This window comes from Periophthalmus magnuspinnatus, chromosome 1 (genome assembly GCF_009829125.3).
Source record: "Periophthalmus magnuspinnatus isolate fPerMag1 chromosome 1, fPerMag1.2.pri, whole genome shotgun sequence".
NCBI classification, from domain to species: Eukaryota; Metazoa; Chordata; class Actinopteri; order Gobiiformes; family Gobiidae; genus Periophthalmus; species Periophthalmus magnuspinnatus.
This window is the reverse complement of record NC_047126.1, coordinates 4,039,221-4,056,245: the sequence shown is the minus strand read 5'-3', so window position 1 is coordinate 4,056,245 and position 17,025 is coordinate 4,039,221. Positions and strand designations below refer to the sequence as shown.

The 17,025-nt window shown below is 41.8% G+C and overlaps 1 protein-coding gene across 5 annotated transcripts in view; it reads left to right on the top strand.

Annotated features, from left to right (window-relative positions):
• Positions 1 to 17,025, top strand: part of ptprdb (protein tyrosine phosphatase receptor type Db) — a 131,458-nt gene that overhangs the window by 91,903 nt on the left and 22,530 nt on the right. For 2 of the 5 annotated variants that reach the window (XM_055223646.1, XM_055223644.1), the window contains 21 exons: positions 163 to 272; positions 1,381 to 1,578; positions 2,029 to 2,154; positions 2,363 to 2,510; positions 2,596 to 2,741; positions 2,830 to 2,974; positions 3,792 to 4,094; positions 4,815 to 5,008; positions 5,836 to 5,862; positions 6,070 to 6,187; positions 6,623 to 7,210; positions 7,560 to 7,654; positions 8,132 to 8,388; positions 9,145 to 9,238; positions 11,671 to 11,895; positions 11,971 to 12,131; positions 13,034 to 13,045; positions 13,484 to 13,596; positions 13,720 to 13,761; positions 14,171 to 14,268; positions 15,893 to 16,016. In XM_055223646.1, the coding sequence (XP_055079621.1) occupies positions 163 to 272; positions 1,381 to 1,578; positions 2,029 to 2,154; positions 2,363 to 2,510; positions 2,596 to 2,741; positions 2,830 to 2,974; positions 3,792 to 4,094; positions 4,815 to 5,008; positions 5,836 to 5,862; positions 6,070 to 6,187; positions 6,623 to 7,210; positions 7,560 to 7,654; positions 8,132 to 8,388; positions 9,145 to 9,238; positions 11,671 to 11,895; positions 11,971 to 12,131; positions 13,034 to 13,045; positions 13,484 to 13,596; positions 13,720 to 13,761; positions 14,171 to 14,268; positions 15,893 to 16,016 (3,324 nt within the window). The remainder of the gene's footprint in view (positions 1 to 162; positions 273 to 1,380; positions 1,579 to 2,028; positions 2,155 to 2,362; positions 2,511 to 2,595; positions 2,742 to 2,829; positions 2,975 to 3,791; positions 4,095 to 4,814; positions 5,009 to 5,835; positions 5,863 to 6,069; positions 6,188 to 6,622; positions 7,211 to 7,559; positions 7,655 to 8,131; positions 8,389 to 9,144; positions 9,239 to 11,670; positions 11,896 to 11,970; positions 12,132 to 13,033; positions 13,046 to 13,483; positions 13,597 to 13,719; positions 13,762 to 14,170; positions 14,269 to 15,892; positions 16,017 to 17,025) is intronic. The other 3 variants (XM_055223649.1, XM_055223651.1, XM_055223653.1) reach the window with 3 other exon arrangements.

Here is a 17,025-nt window from a genome sequence, read left to right as displayed (position 1 = left end):
AAACCTTTAGAATGTTAAATATAAAAAAAAAGGATTCTTCATTTTTCCTTGAGTCAGATTTAGATTTAGCAAGTATCTGACAAAATTGCTATGAACTATCTTGCTTGTGTGTTTGTTTTTACGATTAATTCAAGTGGAACTCTTGTGTATTTCTGTTTGCAGCTCTCCCAAAGCCTCCGGGGATCCCTGTAGTGACCGAGCGAACAGCAACCAGCATCACCCTGACCTGGGACTCCGGCAACCCTGAGCCAGTGTCCTATTACATCATACAGGTACAATTCACAACTGCCAATGCCAAAGAGAAATTTATTTAAGGTCTGGCTTAAATTTTAAATAACAGAAAGGTTTAAAGCAGATCTATTATGCAAAATCGACTTTTAGAGCGTTTAACCTTGCTGTAGTTGTTTTCCCTTCTCATTTGCTCTGTTGAAGTTGTTTTTGGAGTGATTTGTGCATGTTTGAATGAGTTTTAATTGCTTATTTTTAAGACGCCATATTGCCGATCAATCCCTGTTCTCACTGCCACTGTGACGTACTTTCACTGCCTGGCCAAAACAAAAGTTGCCACCTGGATTTAACTAAGCAAATATGTTGGTGTCGCTGCATTTGGTCCGGTCTAGGTTCAGCAGAATGAGGTCAGCTGACACCTGAATAAACTGAATGACCAGGTTATTACATCAATGAATTTGTTCTTCCCTGATGACACGGGCGTATTCCAAGATGACAATGCCAGGATTCATCGGGCTCAGATTGTGAAAGAGTGGATCAGGAGCATGAGACGTCATTTTCACACATGGATTGTCCACCACAGAGTCCAGACCTTAACCCCATTGAGAATCTTTGGGATGAGCTGGAGAAGCTTTGTGCAGCGTCAGACTCTTCCATCATCAATGCAGCATCTTGGTGGAAAATTAATGCAACACTGGACGGAAATAAATGTTGTGACGTTGCAGAAGCGAAACCGAAACAATCAAAGCTAAAGGCAGAACAACAGAATATTAGAGTGTGTGACCTTTTTTTATTGGCGACTTTTTTTTTGGCCAGGCAGTGTACTTCGTTCTTCAGTTTTATTTTCTTAATCAATAGCAGCGTTGTGCAGTTATTTTGGTACAAATGAAAAAAAAATCTGCTACTCATTAACGTGATCCGCTGCTGTCCATAGGAGGAGCCGACAGCTACACGGCTCTTTGTTGTGATGATCTTTCCAACAACTTCAGCTCCCATTGGACACCGCAGTTTTCTAACGCAAAAGTCGGCGAACAAATGTGCAAACTATAACATAATGATCCTCGTGTGTCATAGATTATAACTCTAGAGCAGACACGAGCACCATACGTCTTCTTTAAGATCTTCCAGCATTGAATTATTGTCCATTCGCAGCATCGTGCCAAAGGCTCAGAGGATCCATATAAAGAGATTGATGGAATCGCCACAACTCGCTACAGCGTGGGTGGCCTTAGCCCTTATTCCCACTATGATTTCCGGGTGGCAGCTGTGAACACCATCGGTCAGGGTCCCTCTAGTGACGTGGTGGAGGCGCGCACGGCGGAGCAAGCCCCCTCTTCTCCTCCACGACAGGTGAGATTAATGTTGCGCTGGATGTATGATTTACCTTTAGCTTTGTGGTTTACGTCCCTCTGTTACTGCTGGAATAATAAAATGTTCCAATGACTGAAGAAATATTTTGATGTTCATTCAATTCAGTTTTATTTATACAGAACATTTAAAATACAACTTAAGCTCCCCAAAGTGCTTCACGCAAAAAACCTGAAAATATGACGCACAGCCAAAGAACAATAAGACAATAAAACACCAAAAAGTCTAATCTAGCTAGAACTAAACGCCAAGAAGAGGAGGTGGGATGAGGTGTTGACTAAATGTTTTGTGATGGAAGCGTTTTTTTCTGTTTCTTTCATTTGTGTTTTGTGTCTTGAATTGTGTGAAGCTCTATCTAAGTGTTATGTATTATTATTATCATTATCTTAAAGTGTTTGCCTTTCTCTCGCTCTTATTCCATCCCATTTGCAGGTCAGAGGTCGTATGTTGAGCACTACTACAGCCATTATTCACTGGGATGAGCCCGAGGAGCCGAACGGGCAGGTCGTGGGCTACAGAGTGTACTACACCACGGACAACCTGCTGCCAGTCAATCAGGCAAGGAGCTGTGTTGACCTGTTTCACTTTTAATAACAAAACAAAACTGGCAGAGTGTTTTGTTTTTGATGAGGAAACATTATAACACAGATCAGGAAACTGTGTAATATGGGCCTTTTAATTAAATAACCAGCTGAATAAACATAAATCTCAAACATGAGCGAGCCATGTCGGATTACACCTCGGTTTGTGTGTCTCTGATGTGCAGTGGGAGAAGCAGATGGTGCGCAGTGCCAACTTCATCACTATCCAGAGTTTGACTCCTAACAAGACGTATTACATCAGGGTTCTGGCGTTCACATCTGTGGGAGATGGACCTCTGTCTCAGGACCTGCAGATTATTGCCAAGACTGGAGGTATGAGATTCTATCAAAATATATATATTAAAAGGTGACAATTAGTAAGTTTCAGTTAGTAATTAGTTATTCTGTGATGCTGTAGTTCCCTCTCAGCCCTCGGAGTTTAAAGGTGAAGCCAAATCTGAGACCAGTATCCTCCTGTCGTGGGTGGCGCCCCCTCAGGGAGGTCCTGACCACCAGATCACCGGGTATGAGCTGGTGTACCGACGATCTGATGAGACAGAAGAGGTTGGGAGTAAATCTTATAATCACTAAAAACACTATTTACCCCGATACCAAATGTAGTATTTGTTTGTTGGTGTTGTTTATTCAACAGAAGAAAGTCAGCTTTGAGCCAACCACTTCCTATCTCCTCAAAAACCTGAAGCCGTTCTCCACCTACACTTTCCAACTGGCTGCCAAGAGTAAACATGGAGTTGGAGCTTACACCAATGAAGTGTCCATAGACACGCCTCAGACGCGTAGGTCACAGTGTGTGTGTGTGTGTGTGTGCGTGTGTGTGCAAGAGTGTTTTTTGGTTTTCTCTGCTGACAGTGCAAAAACTTAAAACTTAAACTTAAAAAGCTTTCACTTCAGATGGAAGCAACACAACTTCAGAGACATTTTGACTTTGATCAATAATGAATACAAACTACTGAGCTGATTTAATGTTCAGATTATTTAAAAGAATTTGTAATAGTTTGACAAAAATATGAAGTTATAGTTATTCATTTATTTTTGTATCGTCGCAGAGAGCCAAAAGCTACAAATGACCTCAGATTTGATCATTCATTTCTTAATTTCCTAGTTAAATTTTTTACTAAATTAGACCTGACCAAACCTAGAAGCTTAAATCCACATAAATAATCATTACTCCAGTTTGTTTCAAATCAATCTGAGATCTTTAAAAAAAACAGTAAGGACAAGGTAAGACGCCCAAAGTTTAAGTAGAGAAATCCGTCATGATGGCTTGAATAGACTTTATGGACGAGAGTTATGGTCAGGTATGTTTATGTGTAGTCACTGTTTCGATGTCGCATTTATCAAGTCATCCATCGTTTTCATTGGTCGAACAGAAGTCGACATTCCTCCTTCTCATCTCTGTGACTTTAGCCACAGATTTTCACATAAGAGCTTCTGTTTCCAGTGTTTTGTTTTCACTTTGTTTCTTTGTCTTTTGTTTCCTGTCTGTCATCTGCCATCCCATTACAAACCTTACCTTCACCTCTCCACCCGACAATAATAACTTTACACACATCCTGTTAACACTCACCACTTGCCTTCAAACTGGCAAATTAGTCCCTGCAGCACCTCCGCAGAATATCACATGCACCAGCCCCAGTTCTACCAGCATCCTGGTAAGTTGGGCGCCCCCACCTGTGGAGTTTCAGAACGGCATTCTGTCCGGCTACACAATCCAGTACTCCAACACCGAAGGCAACAAAACATTCAAAACAATCAATGGAATTTCACCGGAAAGTTCGTCCTTTCTTCTGGGAAGCCTGGAGAAATGGACAGAGTATGGGATAACAGTGCGAGCGCAGACGGAAGCTGGTGACGGACCTGAAAGCTTACAACTGCTAATTCGTACCGAGGAGGATGGTATGTTTCCAAACAAACCTCTCAGATAAGAGCCTTTTCCCTGCTAACCAAGGCTAACACCATACTAACAACTCCAAGCAAGTGTCTCTGTCTGTCCGCTGATGCCTTCGGACCTTCCTGGAACAGCTCCTCCCCGTTTTCCCTTGTTTAAGGTTTTTCAAGACAACCGTTTTTCTCCAGATTATGCCCTAACACAGTAGCAATAACCAAGTAACTCCTCAGCCCTACTTAACCCTGGCTGCCCTAACAACTGTTTCCCAAGATGCATTTTTCCCCAATGATTGAATCTATGTTTTTGAATGCCTTGTGTAACGTTTATAGTTCTGTATCTCCGTGTGGCTCTAGTTTTATTTACTGTACCTTTGAGGGAACGTTCAGATAACACACAGTGGTGAAGTGTTTTTGTTTTTTTTTAACTTTTTTGGCAGCAAGAGTTTTTTCTCAATAGTTTCTCTTTGACTGCCTGCCACTGTTTATCAGCCTCTGGCAACAAATCCCTTTTATCAGCCATTCTTATCGTTGTATACATATTCTTATCTTTTCTAGTTTTTTTGTTGTTGTTTTTTTAGTATTTTGGCTTTTTACCAAACATCCAAGCATTTTTTATATTTTTGGTGGCTGTATTTTTTCCACATTTTTCTCACAAAGAAATAATTTTTTGCTAACAAAGTGTGGGCTTTTTAAGTGAATTGTGACCTTTATTCCAAAATGCATTTGTAGTTCCAAGTGGCCCTCCTCGTTGGGTGGAGGCAGAGACAGTGAACGCCTCAGCTCTTAGGGTAAAATGGCGTGCACCGGCCCCTGAGCGGCAGCATGGTCAGATAAGAGGCTACCAAGTTCACTATGTGCAGATGAACTATGGAGAACCGCAGGGACAGCCCCTCATCAAGGACATCCTCACTGAAGATACACAGGTGTGGATTTTATGGTATTACTCGCTCTGCATCAGGCCTGTCACGGTAATCACTATAGCGCCTTATCGTTCAGTGAATGAAATTGTTATTTTTTGTTGTGACATGACAAGATTTGAGCTGAAAAGAGTTGAATATGTAACTTCTAACTGGCTAATTATTGTTTAAATGTCCTATGTTTGACAAAATTGACTCTTGTGAGCTTAAAGTCATGTTATACCCATATGTTCTGCTGTTTCCTCCTCAAAAACAGACCTGGAGTTGTGTTTTGTTTCATCCACACATGTTTTAGTAACTCTTTATTATTGGTCTGTCTACATCTCCAAAGCTAAAATGCTCTGTTCCACCTTGTGATGTCATGAAGTGGTAGTTTTCATGTGTGAATGAAACAAAACACACCTCCAGGTCTGTTTGTGATGAGGAAACATTACAACATAGATCAGAAAATATCATAATACAGGCTTTAACACAGATATTAGTTTGTTGCAGCTTGTGCCTTTTAACGATACAGTTTATTTAAAAAATAGTTTACTGAGATGAACCTGTTTTATTGTTATTGTGTCAGAGGCATAAATTAGTTTCAACATCATTGTTTATATCGTTATATTTCTCTGTAGCGATATATCGAGCTTCAAAAACGTGTTCTCGTGACAGGCCTGATCTCCATGCTCTTTCTTATATGTATATTTTAATCTTTCGAGCTATACCTTTCACTATAAATAAAGTCATACTCCATTGAAGTTGTGTAGTAAAAGGGTGAAAGCTTTTTGATGGCTACTCTTACAAATTGTTTGTCTTCTTTCTTCCCATTTGCCGGTTCCATTATTCAGTGGGGATCTGATGAGTCGACTGAATATGTAAGTATCACTTTCATCTTACCATCTTTTTAACAATTATTTGACCAAAGTGCGTTACATCAGAGTCAGGTCTATGCTAGTGTGAAAATAAAGCAATGATTTTGATAGTATTGTGTTTTGATTGCATCTTTTGCTATAAAGCGCCCTGTGGGTGTGGGTTAAGTGCTTTTCTTTGCCTGGCTGACTGTTGCCTGCTGTGTTCTGCAGGAGGTGGTTCTGGGAGACCTGAAGGCAGACACCTCGTACTCTGTGTCAGTGGGGGCTTACACCGCCAAGGGCGATGGTGCACGGAGCAAACCTGTCAGTGTGTGCACTGCTTTGCCATGTACGTATGCGTCTACACACAGATCATTAAAGCAGATAAAAGGATCTACCTAGACACTGGAATATGCTGAATCTAAAGGTCCTGTGCAAATAATAATAATTTTTAAAAAGGACATTTATCTAATCAAAGTGTGCATCATATTAAAGTGGCATCTGTTCATGAGTTTAAATGACCTGGTCACAAAAGCTGACACTCTTAATAGTGTTTGAAAGTGCTGCTTTGCTAATGATCATTAGTGGAACCATTGAGTGAGTCATCTGTCTAAATCCCTCATATGTTTCTCTGTGAAAAGGAAACCAGTAATTTAGTGCAATATTAATCAGCACTGCCTATTTTCTATTCTTCTTGGTTATAAATTATTGAGTCTGCAATTAACTTGCAATTATTTCGTCCCTTTCATCGCTCGCTGACTTCCTCTTGTGTTCTTCTCTTTAGTGCCGGAGATGCCCAAACTGATGGTTAGTGCCACTGAGGCGGGCACAGCCCTCCTGCAGTGGTACCCGCCTCCAAACCCTCCCACTCCACTGCTCGGGTATAGGCTCACTTTTGGTCGCATTGATGTCCTTCCTTTTACTGTGGTTGAGTTTCCAGCCAAAGAAAATCGCTACACGGCTCAAGACATTCATAAAGGAGCAAGCTATGTTTTCCGACTCTCTGCCCGCAACAAAATGGGATATGGTGAGGAAGCAGTGAAGGAGGTGAGCACTCCAGAAGATGCTCCGAGTGGATATCCAGAGAACATTATCGCCGAAGAAGCAGCTGCCACCTCTATGCGACTCGCTTGGAAAACAGTTCCCCTCATTGAACAAAATGGCAAAATCACAAAATACTCTGTGCTGTATAAGGACATAAACAGTCGAGGCAATGCCTCTGAAGCGGAGGTGCTCTCCCCAAAGTGCAGTGTGGTTTTGGAGGGTCTTACTCCAGACACAGTGTTTGAAGTCAGAGTGAGCGCATTCACAAATGTGGGCCAAGGGCCTTACAGCCCCAGTGTCCAGTTTCGGACGCAGCGGCTAGACCAAGGTAGGCCCCTCCCTCCCTCGTACGTCTTCAGTCCAAAAGGTGCTTCCTAACAGTCTTGCATACAAACAGTCATACCAGCAACACACAACACCCCAACATCTGAGTAACCACATTCTGAGTGTCCTTTTCGTTGTCTTGTCACTGTAGTCATAGACAGAACGTCTTTGTGCAAAGCAAGGTAAGAGCTCGAGGTCCTGGGTGAGTGTTATAGATATAGATTAAACTCTAAATCCCTTAAGTGGAGAACTATGGGACCAAACTCACTCACGCTACAGTGACAGAGCAGGTAATGTAATGTAATGGGCTAAAGTTCTGTATAATAATTGTCTCATTTTGTTCTTTATTGTAGTTTTTGCCACCAATTTCCGAGTGAAAGCTGCCATGAAAAACTCTGTGCTTCTTTCCTGGGAAATCCGAGATAAAAACCCCGTCCAGCCATTTACTGTAAGTTTACATGTGTTTTATCTACACTGATATATGATGTACTGGACATAAAAGCCTTACTTATGTTAGAAAACTCATCAGTCTGGTGTCACAGATGTTATATGAGCTTCTTTTAGGACCAGTGGACTCCACTGATTATGTGGTTAATGCCCTTATTCTGTCCTGCTCACCTTTGCCTCTTCTTCCTGGTGGCACGTCCGGGAATTAAGTGGGAATCCCATTCATTCCAATGGAGAATTTGGTTTTGCCAGTAAAATATGATATAAAATAGGTTGATTTGTATAAAATGTTCAATGTTTATGTGACCAACAAGTCAACGCACTGCACTGATTCTCTGGGAGTCTTTAAAATGCCTTTGTAGTCCGTTTAGAAGTCATTTGCTGTTAAGATCAGCAGCCAAATTAAATTCAACACAACCTGAATGACGATGGCGGGGCCCACGGCAACGTCTGGAATAAGGTGAATGTGTCTGTGCAGATCCTGTATGGGAAGGGCCAGTCTGTGGAAGTGGACGGGAAGCAGACTCAGAAGCTGATCACTGGTCTGGAGCCGGACACACAGTACTCGTTCCTGCTCACAAACCGAGCCAACAGCGCTGGAGGCCTGCAGCACCGCGTCACCGCCACGACGGCCCCAGACCTGCTCAAGACCAAACCAACGGTGGTGGGTAAAACCAATGCAGACGGTATGGTGACCGTGCAGCTGCCGACCGTCCAGACCACTGCTAAAGTCAGGTAATGATGACAGATGTGAGGCTTGTTATTAAAGCAATGAATTATTCAAATGATTGCCTTTAATGAGGTTTAAATGTGGAGATTTCGCTGATGTTGTTGTCAGTGGAATTGTTGCTAAGATCCAGTGAGGTCATTTCACTGTTTTGTTCACACAGCTGCGTTTCATTTAGTGGTCCACTAGGATGGATTTGTCTGAGCTGCCAGCAAAGCAAGTGAATAACTCCCAAATGAAAAACACAAAGCTGAAAATCTGCAGATGACCGAAAACAAATATTGTATAACTTTTTGTTTACCTGTTACATCAGCCGCATTGTTCAACTCCTTCATTGTGAACAGCCACTGAAATAGCCGCACTATTAAATACAGTGAAAAAAACGGCACCATGATGGGTCATTTTCACATATAAAGGGGCGCTATACTGAAGATAAATGACTGTAACACTTTGTACTTTACAGCCTGAAAGTACAGGTACACATGAATCATCTGGGGTCATCGCCCTTACTGTTTGGCTAGTACTTACAGAGCGCGTCCTACAACAAGACCCCGCCGTGGTGATGTTTTTGTTCTCACACAAGGGTTTAACACCAACTTCCTTTCCCAGATGTTTAGATTTATTGTGTATTGTTGCAGCTGTGGTAACACGTTGTAGTTGTAATAACATGTTAAAGGGCTGATGTTTCCACAGGCCTAACTGAAAAAGCAATCAGGTTTATGTGTGTTTCATCTGGACTCATCCCAGCGCGGACTCTGTTTCAGGGGCTACTATGTTGTGGTGGTGCCATTGAAGAGACAGAGAGGAGGCAAGTTTCTCAATCCGTGGGACGAACCAGATCAGATGAACTTAGATGAGGTGAGGCATACAAATGACTGTAAAGCTTAGTAATAAATGATGTTTTTGGCCAAGTAGTGGGTAATTATGTATATGAGACTTTGGTTAACGATACGTACACATTTAGAGTCCCAGAGAAACTGCAGAGTTTACTCACTTTTCATTTTGTGGCCGTTTTCCCCGTTTTAATGTGTGCGAAATCCATCTCCGATTCATTCCCAACAATGCCATTCCACATCTAATTCCACATTCTTCCTTTGCCAAAGACTTCATTGCCTCATTATGCAGTTGTGAAAGCAGATTCGTGTGTGTGAGATTAGACCGAGTGGAGTTTTTATGGTGCCCACTGTCTGAATAGATAAATGTGATAGCCACTCAGAAGATGATGAAGTCATTGGCGGCCAAGGTGTATTACCCAGCGCGAGCTATTGTTCTATCACTGATGAGGCTTTTCATTGGAGAAATATTGTCTCTTTCCCAGCGAATTGGTTTATTCTCGAAGTTGTGCCAGTACACTGTAAAATATAACTCGAAATCATGTGTGATCTACTATTTATAAGTATGAAAATGCGCTAGGTGTGAGACTTTCAAATCTTTAAAATGTTCTGTGTTCCTTTTAAATGGTAAAATGTTAAGCGGACACATTTTTTACTGGTAGTTTTCAGATTTTAGGATGTGATGATGCCAGACTCCCAGATGGGGGAGCAAGAGCCAGTTTTCCCCGATTGATAACGTTGTAATTTGAGATGACATACACTGCCTGGCCAAAAAAAAAAAAAAGGTCACACGCTCTAATATTCTGTTGGACCGCCTTTAGCTTTGATTACGCTACGCACTATTAAACACAGCCCTGAGTTCTACTGTTGTTTTTCTTTGATTTGATTTCACCGAACGTTTAAGTGTCGGCGATTACGATCATGCAGGATTTTTTCCCGGCCACGTTTCTTTCTCGAAGACGATGGGTTCCCACTATCCTTCCAGTTTTTAATAATGCTTTGGGCAGTTCTTAGTAGTTTCTGTAATCTCCTTAGATGTTTTCTCTGCTTGACGCCAATGATCTGACCCTACTCAAACAGACTAACATCTTTTCCACGACCACGGGATGTGTCTTTTGATGTGGTTGTTTAAGAAATAAGAAGTAACTCATTGCACCAGTTGGGGTTGCAGCTGAAAGATGCAGTAATTATCCAATAGGAGGCTCGTACCTATTTGCTTCGTTAAATCCAGGTGGCGACTTTTTTATATAAAAGGTAAATTTCGAAGCTGCTAATTTCTGTTTGTGACTCCACCTACGAGCTCACTGCATTATGTTGTACCTGCATTTGGACAATATTAATTTTAGCTGCTCCCATCTGTATTAAATATTATTGAACCATAGATGTGAACGAGGCAAAATAAAGTTTTTATTTTGGTTTATGGTGATGTTACTCCGCTTGTACGGGTAATTTCACACCTGCTTTTAAATATTTCTTCTGCGTTCACATAAGATCGTTTGAATATCAGGATAAAGTGGGTTTTACCAGAGATTAATAACAGCTTAATGCTTTTGCTTGTTGATTCAGCAGAAATCTGGGCTGTTTCTCAATCCTCTGCATTATTTTTTTTAGTTTTTACTGTTTTTACTCTTAAACAGTCCATAATACACTATTTCTGATCTATGCTATAATGTTATTTCTGCATCAAAAACACAACAGGAACTTTATTTTGCTTCATTCACAACTGATGTCATCTGAAACCCCAGCAATGTAGCACTTTTCCACCTTCAAGGCACTCACTTTACGTCAAGGAACCACTCACCCATTCACACAAACATTTATACCACGTGTCAAACTCAAGGCCCGGGGGCCAAATGCGGCCCGCCACGTCATTTTATGTGGCCCGCGAGAAGTTAAATTAAAAGGCATGACTGTCATTTTAAAATAAGCTTATACTGTTTTAATGTGTGCACTGACAATAAACTAATGAGATTTTCCCAGCAAGTGAGAGCAATGAAGTGAGAAATATTTGCAAATAATCATCAAAAAATGTTCATAAAGAGGAAAATTGTCAGCGTGGAAGGAAGTTGGAAGGAAGAAAGGTGAAGGTGAATACAAGTTTGTGCTTCGACATTCGGTTACATTTAGTGATGTTTACGCTGTCGCACAGTTACATCTGGCCCTTCATAGCGGCCATTTTGCTGATGTGGCCCTCGGTGAAAATGAGTTTGACGCCCCTGATTTATACACTAGACGAGGTGGATTAACAAGAGCATTCATCTGTGGGAGCTAGAATCGCGCCGCCAACCTGTAGATCATTTGACTGCTCAAGCAATGATGTTTTTATGTCAAGAGCAGGATTCGAACGGCCAACCTTTGTATCAGTGAACAATCAGCTGAGCTACTGTCACCGTTTTTGAAGGTTGGATGCAACGGTCCATAAATAATAATATGTTTTTTTGTTTAATCTCTGTTTAGTTGCTGAAAGAAATCAACAGAACAAGCGTGAGCCGCGCGCTTCGTATCCGCAGACAAGCGAGCCAGTCAGATCCCAGAGCGTACGTCTCCGCGCACTTCAAAACCCTCCCCCCTGAGTTCACCTTAGGAGATGGGCGAAACTACGGCGACTTCCGCAACCGACCTCTGCAGAACGGGCAGGAGTATGTCTTCTTTGTGCTGGCGCTGCTCGACCTCTCAGAAAACGTAAGCCGTGACGTTCATTAGAGTAAGTTCTTGTAATTACGCTAATAAATCAATCCAATTTTGTTACTTTTCCAGACCATGTTTTCGACAAGCCCATACTCCGACCCCGTTACCTCGTCAGACGTGGATCCTCAGCCAATCATAGACGAGGAGGAGGGGCTTCTGTGGGTGGTCGGGCCAGTACTAGCCGTCATCTTCATTGTTTGCATCGTCATTGCCATTTTACTCTTCAAAAGGTATGTTCACGTCTCAGGATAATTTTGTTCTGATCTTTAAGTCACCACAATCATAATCTGAGCTCATCATCTTAACAGCAGACCATAATTTTATATACTTCTGATCCATTGTGGTTTGGGCTGTTTTACACATAAATCTATTGTGACAGTCTGGTCTTGGTCAGCTCAAGCAGAGGTTTTCATTCAGTTGTCTATTTTCCAAAATGTATGTTTTTTTCCGACTCATATCTATACAACTGTGATTTGGGAGTTTAGTCTAGACTTCCACTCAGCCGTTCTCTCCATTTTTCACAGTCACTCTTAGACTGTGTAAAGCCCAGGTGGTGGGCTTCCATTATTTATAGAGGAATAACATTAAAGTTTATTTATAGTTTTGTGCGCTACGTTAGAGGTAAATATTAACTCCATGCCGTGTTCATTTGTTAGAGTAATTATGCTTCATTTGAACTCAAACAAAGCTACATCTATCTTTTGTAATTGTTTGCAGATTATATTAAAGTTACGTAACTGGTGACTGCAAATAAGGCAGCCATTTCAGAAACATAAAGGTTTCCCATGAATCCTTGGGCTTATTAACCTCACTGGTCATAATATGATGTTCAGAAGTGGAATGGTTATCTCCACCATTAGCATCCCATTATGCAAAGACGTGTTTGTATTGTTATTTTAGAGGTATCACTGTGTGGGTGTGGTTTACGTTTCATAAAAGCCACTTTCTACATTGATTTTCGCTCTCTTTATTCACACTAGGTGCTATTTTGCACATCTATCACATTATTAAGGCATGAGGGAGTTGGCAGGATGAGCTCAGCATTACCTGTCCCTGATGCTTTTTGATTGGACACTAATATTATGCATCTGTGTCTGTCCTTTTATCTGCTGCTCTCCTTGTTTGGATCCAGCAAACCTGACAGGTAAACAACCTCTGCTTATTACCATTTCTCGTGTCCTACAGGGGCATTTCCCTTCGCCAGGAAGATTTCATATAATAGATCTCGAGAGGCGCAGGCTTTATTTGATGTTTCTTTGATGATTGCATTGTAAAGTGCAGTTGCAAAACCAAAATACTGCATGAGGCACCGTGCCAGACATTGATGCACTTATTAACATAAAACAAGCTGTAATACTAGCCCGGCAGTTTAACAACATCTCAAACCAACTATTCTAGGCAATTACAATCATTTTATAAAGACCTAGGAATTTTGTTTTGTCTTAGAAGTACCAAATACCCTCATCACTTTGATTTAGATTAAATCCAGAAATTGCCTTGTGGTAGAGTACGATATTTTCAAAGATTGTGCAGCTTTTTGATTGTTATTGAGCGACTTCACTGTGTGCGTTTGTCGTTCCAGGAAAAGGGCTGAGGCTGAGGGCAGGAAGGCTAGTTTTCCCTGCAGCAAAGCGATGTCATCCCATCATCCCACTGATCCCGTAGAGCTGCGGAGGATCAACTTCCAGACTCCAGGTAGACAGCGCACACATGAGGTTTACAGGGGGAGGCACTCAGACCACGGCCAGTTCAATACACCCGGCATTAGATGTGCCACTATTGATAAGATTGACTCGGGTGTTTTCTTCCCTTTTACAGCCTACCGTGTGTCTGTGTACCGTGGTTATCGGCGACTGTCAAGTTAGTTGGACTTGGCCACAGGCTTTTCTGTTGTTACCATTTTATGAACTATTCTCTTTTTAAAAAAACAAACTAACTTCCATCCCATTCAGGAGGAAGCTGCTTGCTCTAATTTGTTTTGCAAAGCCCATTTTTTGCCCATACTAAATTTTTAACCGCCTGATTCACGCTCTTATCTCCACCCAGCAGTGTGCATACTCTAAGGACGTCTTGTTGTTGCTTCAGTAACTTTCCAACATTCACATTGTTCCTTCTGTCTGGCTTGGGAGAAGAGAAAAAAAAAAAAAAAAAACACGACATCCTCCATTTGCTTCTTTTCTGACCGTGGATAACAACTCCTAACTCTTAACATTTCGGCTGTAAAAAGTGAACAAGTATCAAAATGGGCTTGTTTCTGTGTTTTGGGCAGGCATGGCGAGCCACCCTCCCGTCTCCCTCTCTGAGCTCGCAGATCACATCGAGCGCCTGAAGGCAAACGACAATCTTAAGTTCTCACAAGAGTATGAGGTAGGAATGCTGATTATCTGTCCCTGAAAATCTCACACTTGGAAAATTCAATCATGTCCCTATTTATCTTCCACTGATCAACCCGCCTCTGTGTCATTCTCCACGTCTGATATTGGAGAAGTCGTATTATTATTATTCATTTTAACCGAAAGATACGCGATAATGTACACTGTCCCCTTCTATCATATTCTTGTTATCTATACAAATATTAAATGGAAATTGCAACCTCAAAGCTCGTTTGCTTACAGCCAAATTCTTATCGACTGGGATATCATGCGGGGAAATGCAGAGGCAGACACGACTCCATGAGATACAAGGAGAAGTATTCTGCAGAAAGACACTTCATGATTAGCTTTTTATCCACTTGCAGCAAAGTTAAAAGGAAAAACGCAAGACAGAGACTTAAAGATAACAACTGGTCTGACTTTAGCTTGAACCGTGCCACTAAATATAACATAGCAGCAGTAGAAAGAAAATCCTGACTTACTGGCTCTGTAGCAAATACAGCTCGCATTACAATGAGCTCCACAGAGAGCTATTAAAGGGGTAAAAATGTTTTCGTTTCTGTTTAGACCAACGGCCTCTGGGTGAAGAAGGGAAACACAAGGCTCTAATTGGCTACCACAAGAGAGACAAACTGTGTGTGACAGAGATGCGCACGCAGACGGAGACAAGGATGCATTATGCAAAAAGCAGAAAAGCAAAGGCAGTGCAGCGTTGGGAGAATAAAAAGCAGGGAGACGCAGAGGGAGAGGCCTGTGTAATTGTGGCACAAGTTGGAAACACAGTGTTGAGCCTCGCATTCTCTCTGCATGACTGTGTGCTTTGTTCGGCCCGGAGCCTTAACGAGGAAGCCATAGACGCCCGGTGGAGGAGGGAAAAGAGCCCAGAAATGATTGCAGTGTCATAATCAGACACACATGATGTTGGGCAGCTTGTATAAAGGCACATATACATGCATGCACTTATCCAGTATAACTCCTCTGCCGTATTTTTCCCTGACCCAAACCATAATTATGTGTCGTAAAATATTCTGAATTGCTAAATTGCTCTGGCTTTCTCCTCTTCTTCTCCTCATCCACTGACAGGCCCATAATGACCTCATGTCTGCCTTTTGCAGCTAACAGCGATGGTTACACTGTAATTACGCCCCAGGAACTTAATGTGTTGGTCTAACACAACCATGTCTTTCAGTCCCAGAGGAATTGATCACGCTTTTATCATCTTTCACTGGTTTGGTGTCAAAAATTGAAAGTCTCTACATTAATGAGAGATAAAATATGGTCTTTGCCCATGTTCTAGTTTGAGGTCAATCATTTCACAGTACTTGCAATTTGTTCTTGGGTCGTAATGGGATTGCAATGGTAAAATGACAGCGTAAGTGGACATACTTGGATTTTACATGGCCAGCTCAGTCGTGGCACACGCACTACATACCAATTTATTTTTTTTGTAAACTGTAAAATCTATATTGTGCAGAAATACTTTGAAATTATAGCCACATACAGTGAATATTGAGGTGCAACTAAGTATTAAGACTTTCTGCACATATCGTTCCCCTTTGTGAATCCCTGTAAAAAGATTTCCACTCGCACTTGTACTAAATCTACCTCTCTCTTCTCAGTCTGTGGACCCTGGGCAGCAGTTCACATGGGAGAACTCAAACTTGGAGGTGAACAAACCAAAGAACCGCTACGCTAACGTCATTGCCTACGATCACTCCAGGGTCATACTCTCCAGCATCGAGGGTACGTTATTATAATGCCAGTGTGTGAGGAAGGCTGGTGTATTCTGGGTACTTTTTGGTGAGCTGATCCAATGAAAATGACAACATAGAACTGGTGCGTCACCTCTTTAATATATGAGAGTCATTTGGGTTTATTGCCTTTTTCATGGTATAGGATTATGCCAGCGGGTTAGCCACAGAGAAATAACAGTGTGTTAATCTATTCTCCTTTTGTTACTGACATTCCCACACAGAAATGGATTTCACCCCCAGGCCCATTACCATTATGCACTGTGTCTGATGTCTATGTAAAAAACATTATTATGCCACTAGCCGTATGCTTAAAGATTAGTATGCACCATTCCACCATATGGATTAGAGTCTATGGCCACATTGTGCAGCACATGTTTTATGTCCTATTCTGTGTGTTTGTATGTAGACATGCGTGCCGTGATCTATAAAGGAGGGATTATTAATAGTCTAAAGATGTCTTTAGCTGCCAGTTACCTAACACTGTGTATACAGCGCTATAAAATGATCAGTATATATGTTCAAGTGCTCGGGAATTCCCACGTACAGCAGTGTGGAGTGTATCACTTATGATGAGGATTTATTGAATTACACTGAGCTTCAATAATAGTGCGTTTCAGTGGAATGCCTGGTGGAATCTGCTGGATTTCCTCTGAAAATGGAAAAAGTCTTTGTCCTACTATTAGAGTACATGTTAAAGCGCACTCACCCACCTCAGCAGGGAAAGACCTGAGGCGAAGAAACTGGCAGCTCCGCTGTGGAGAGCTCGGCAGAGCAGCAGTGGGAAGCCAAGCCCGAGCAGATGAGTCTTATCTGGGCAGAGCATGTGTGAGCAGCCCTTCCACCCCCGCCTGTCCTGGAGCCCTGGCTGTCTGTGTCTTTTCACATACAAAATACATAGTATATACTCAAGCATGTCCAAATGCTCCCATGTACACGGCTATAGATTTGAAGCACGTGCAGTAACACAGATATCTTTCTCATACGCTCGTGAGCGCTCG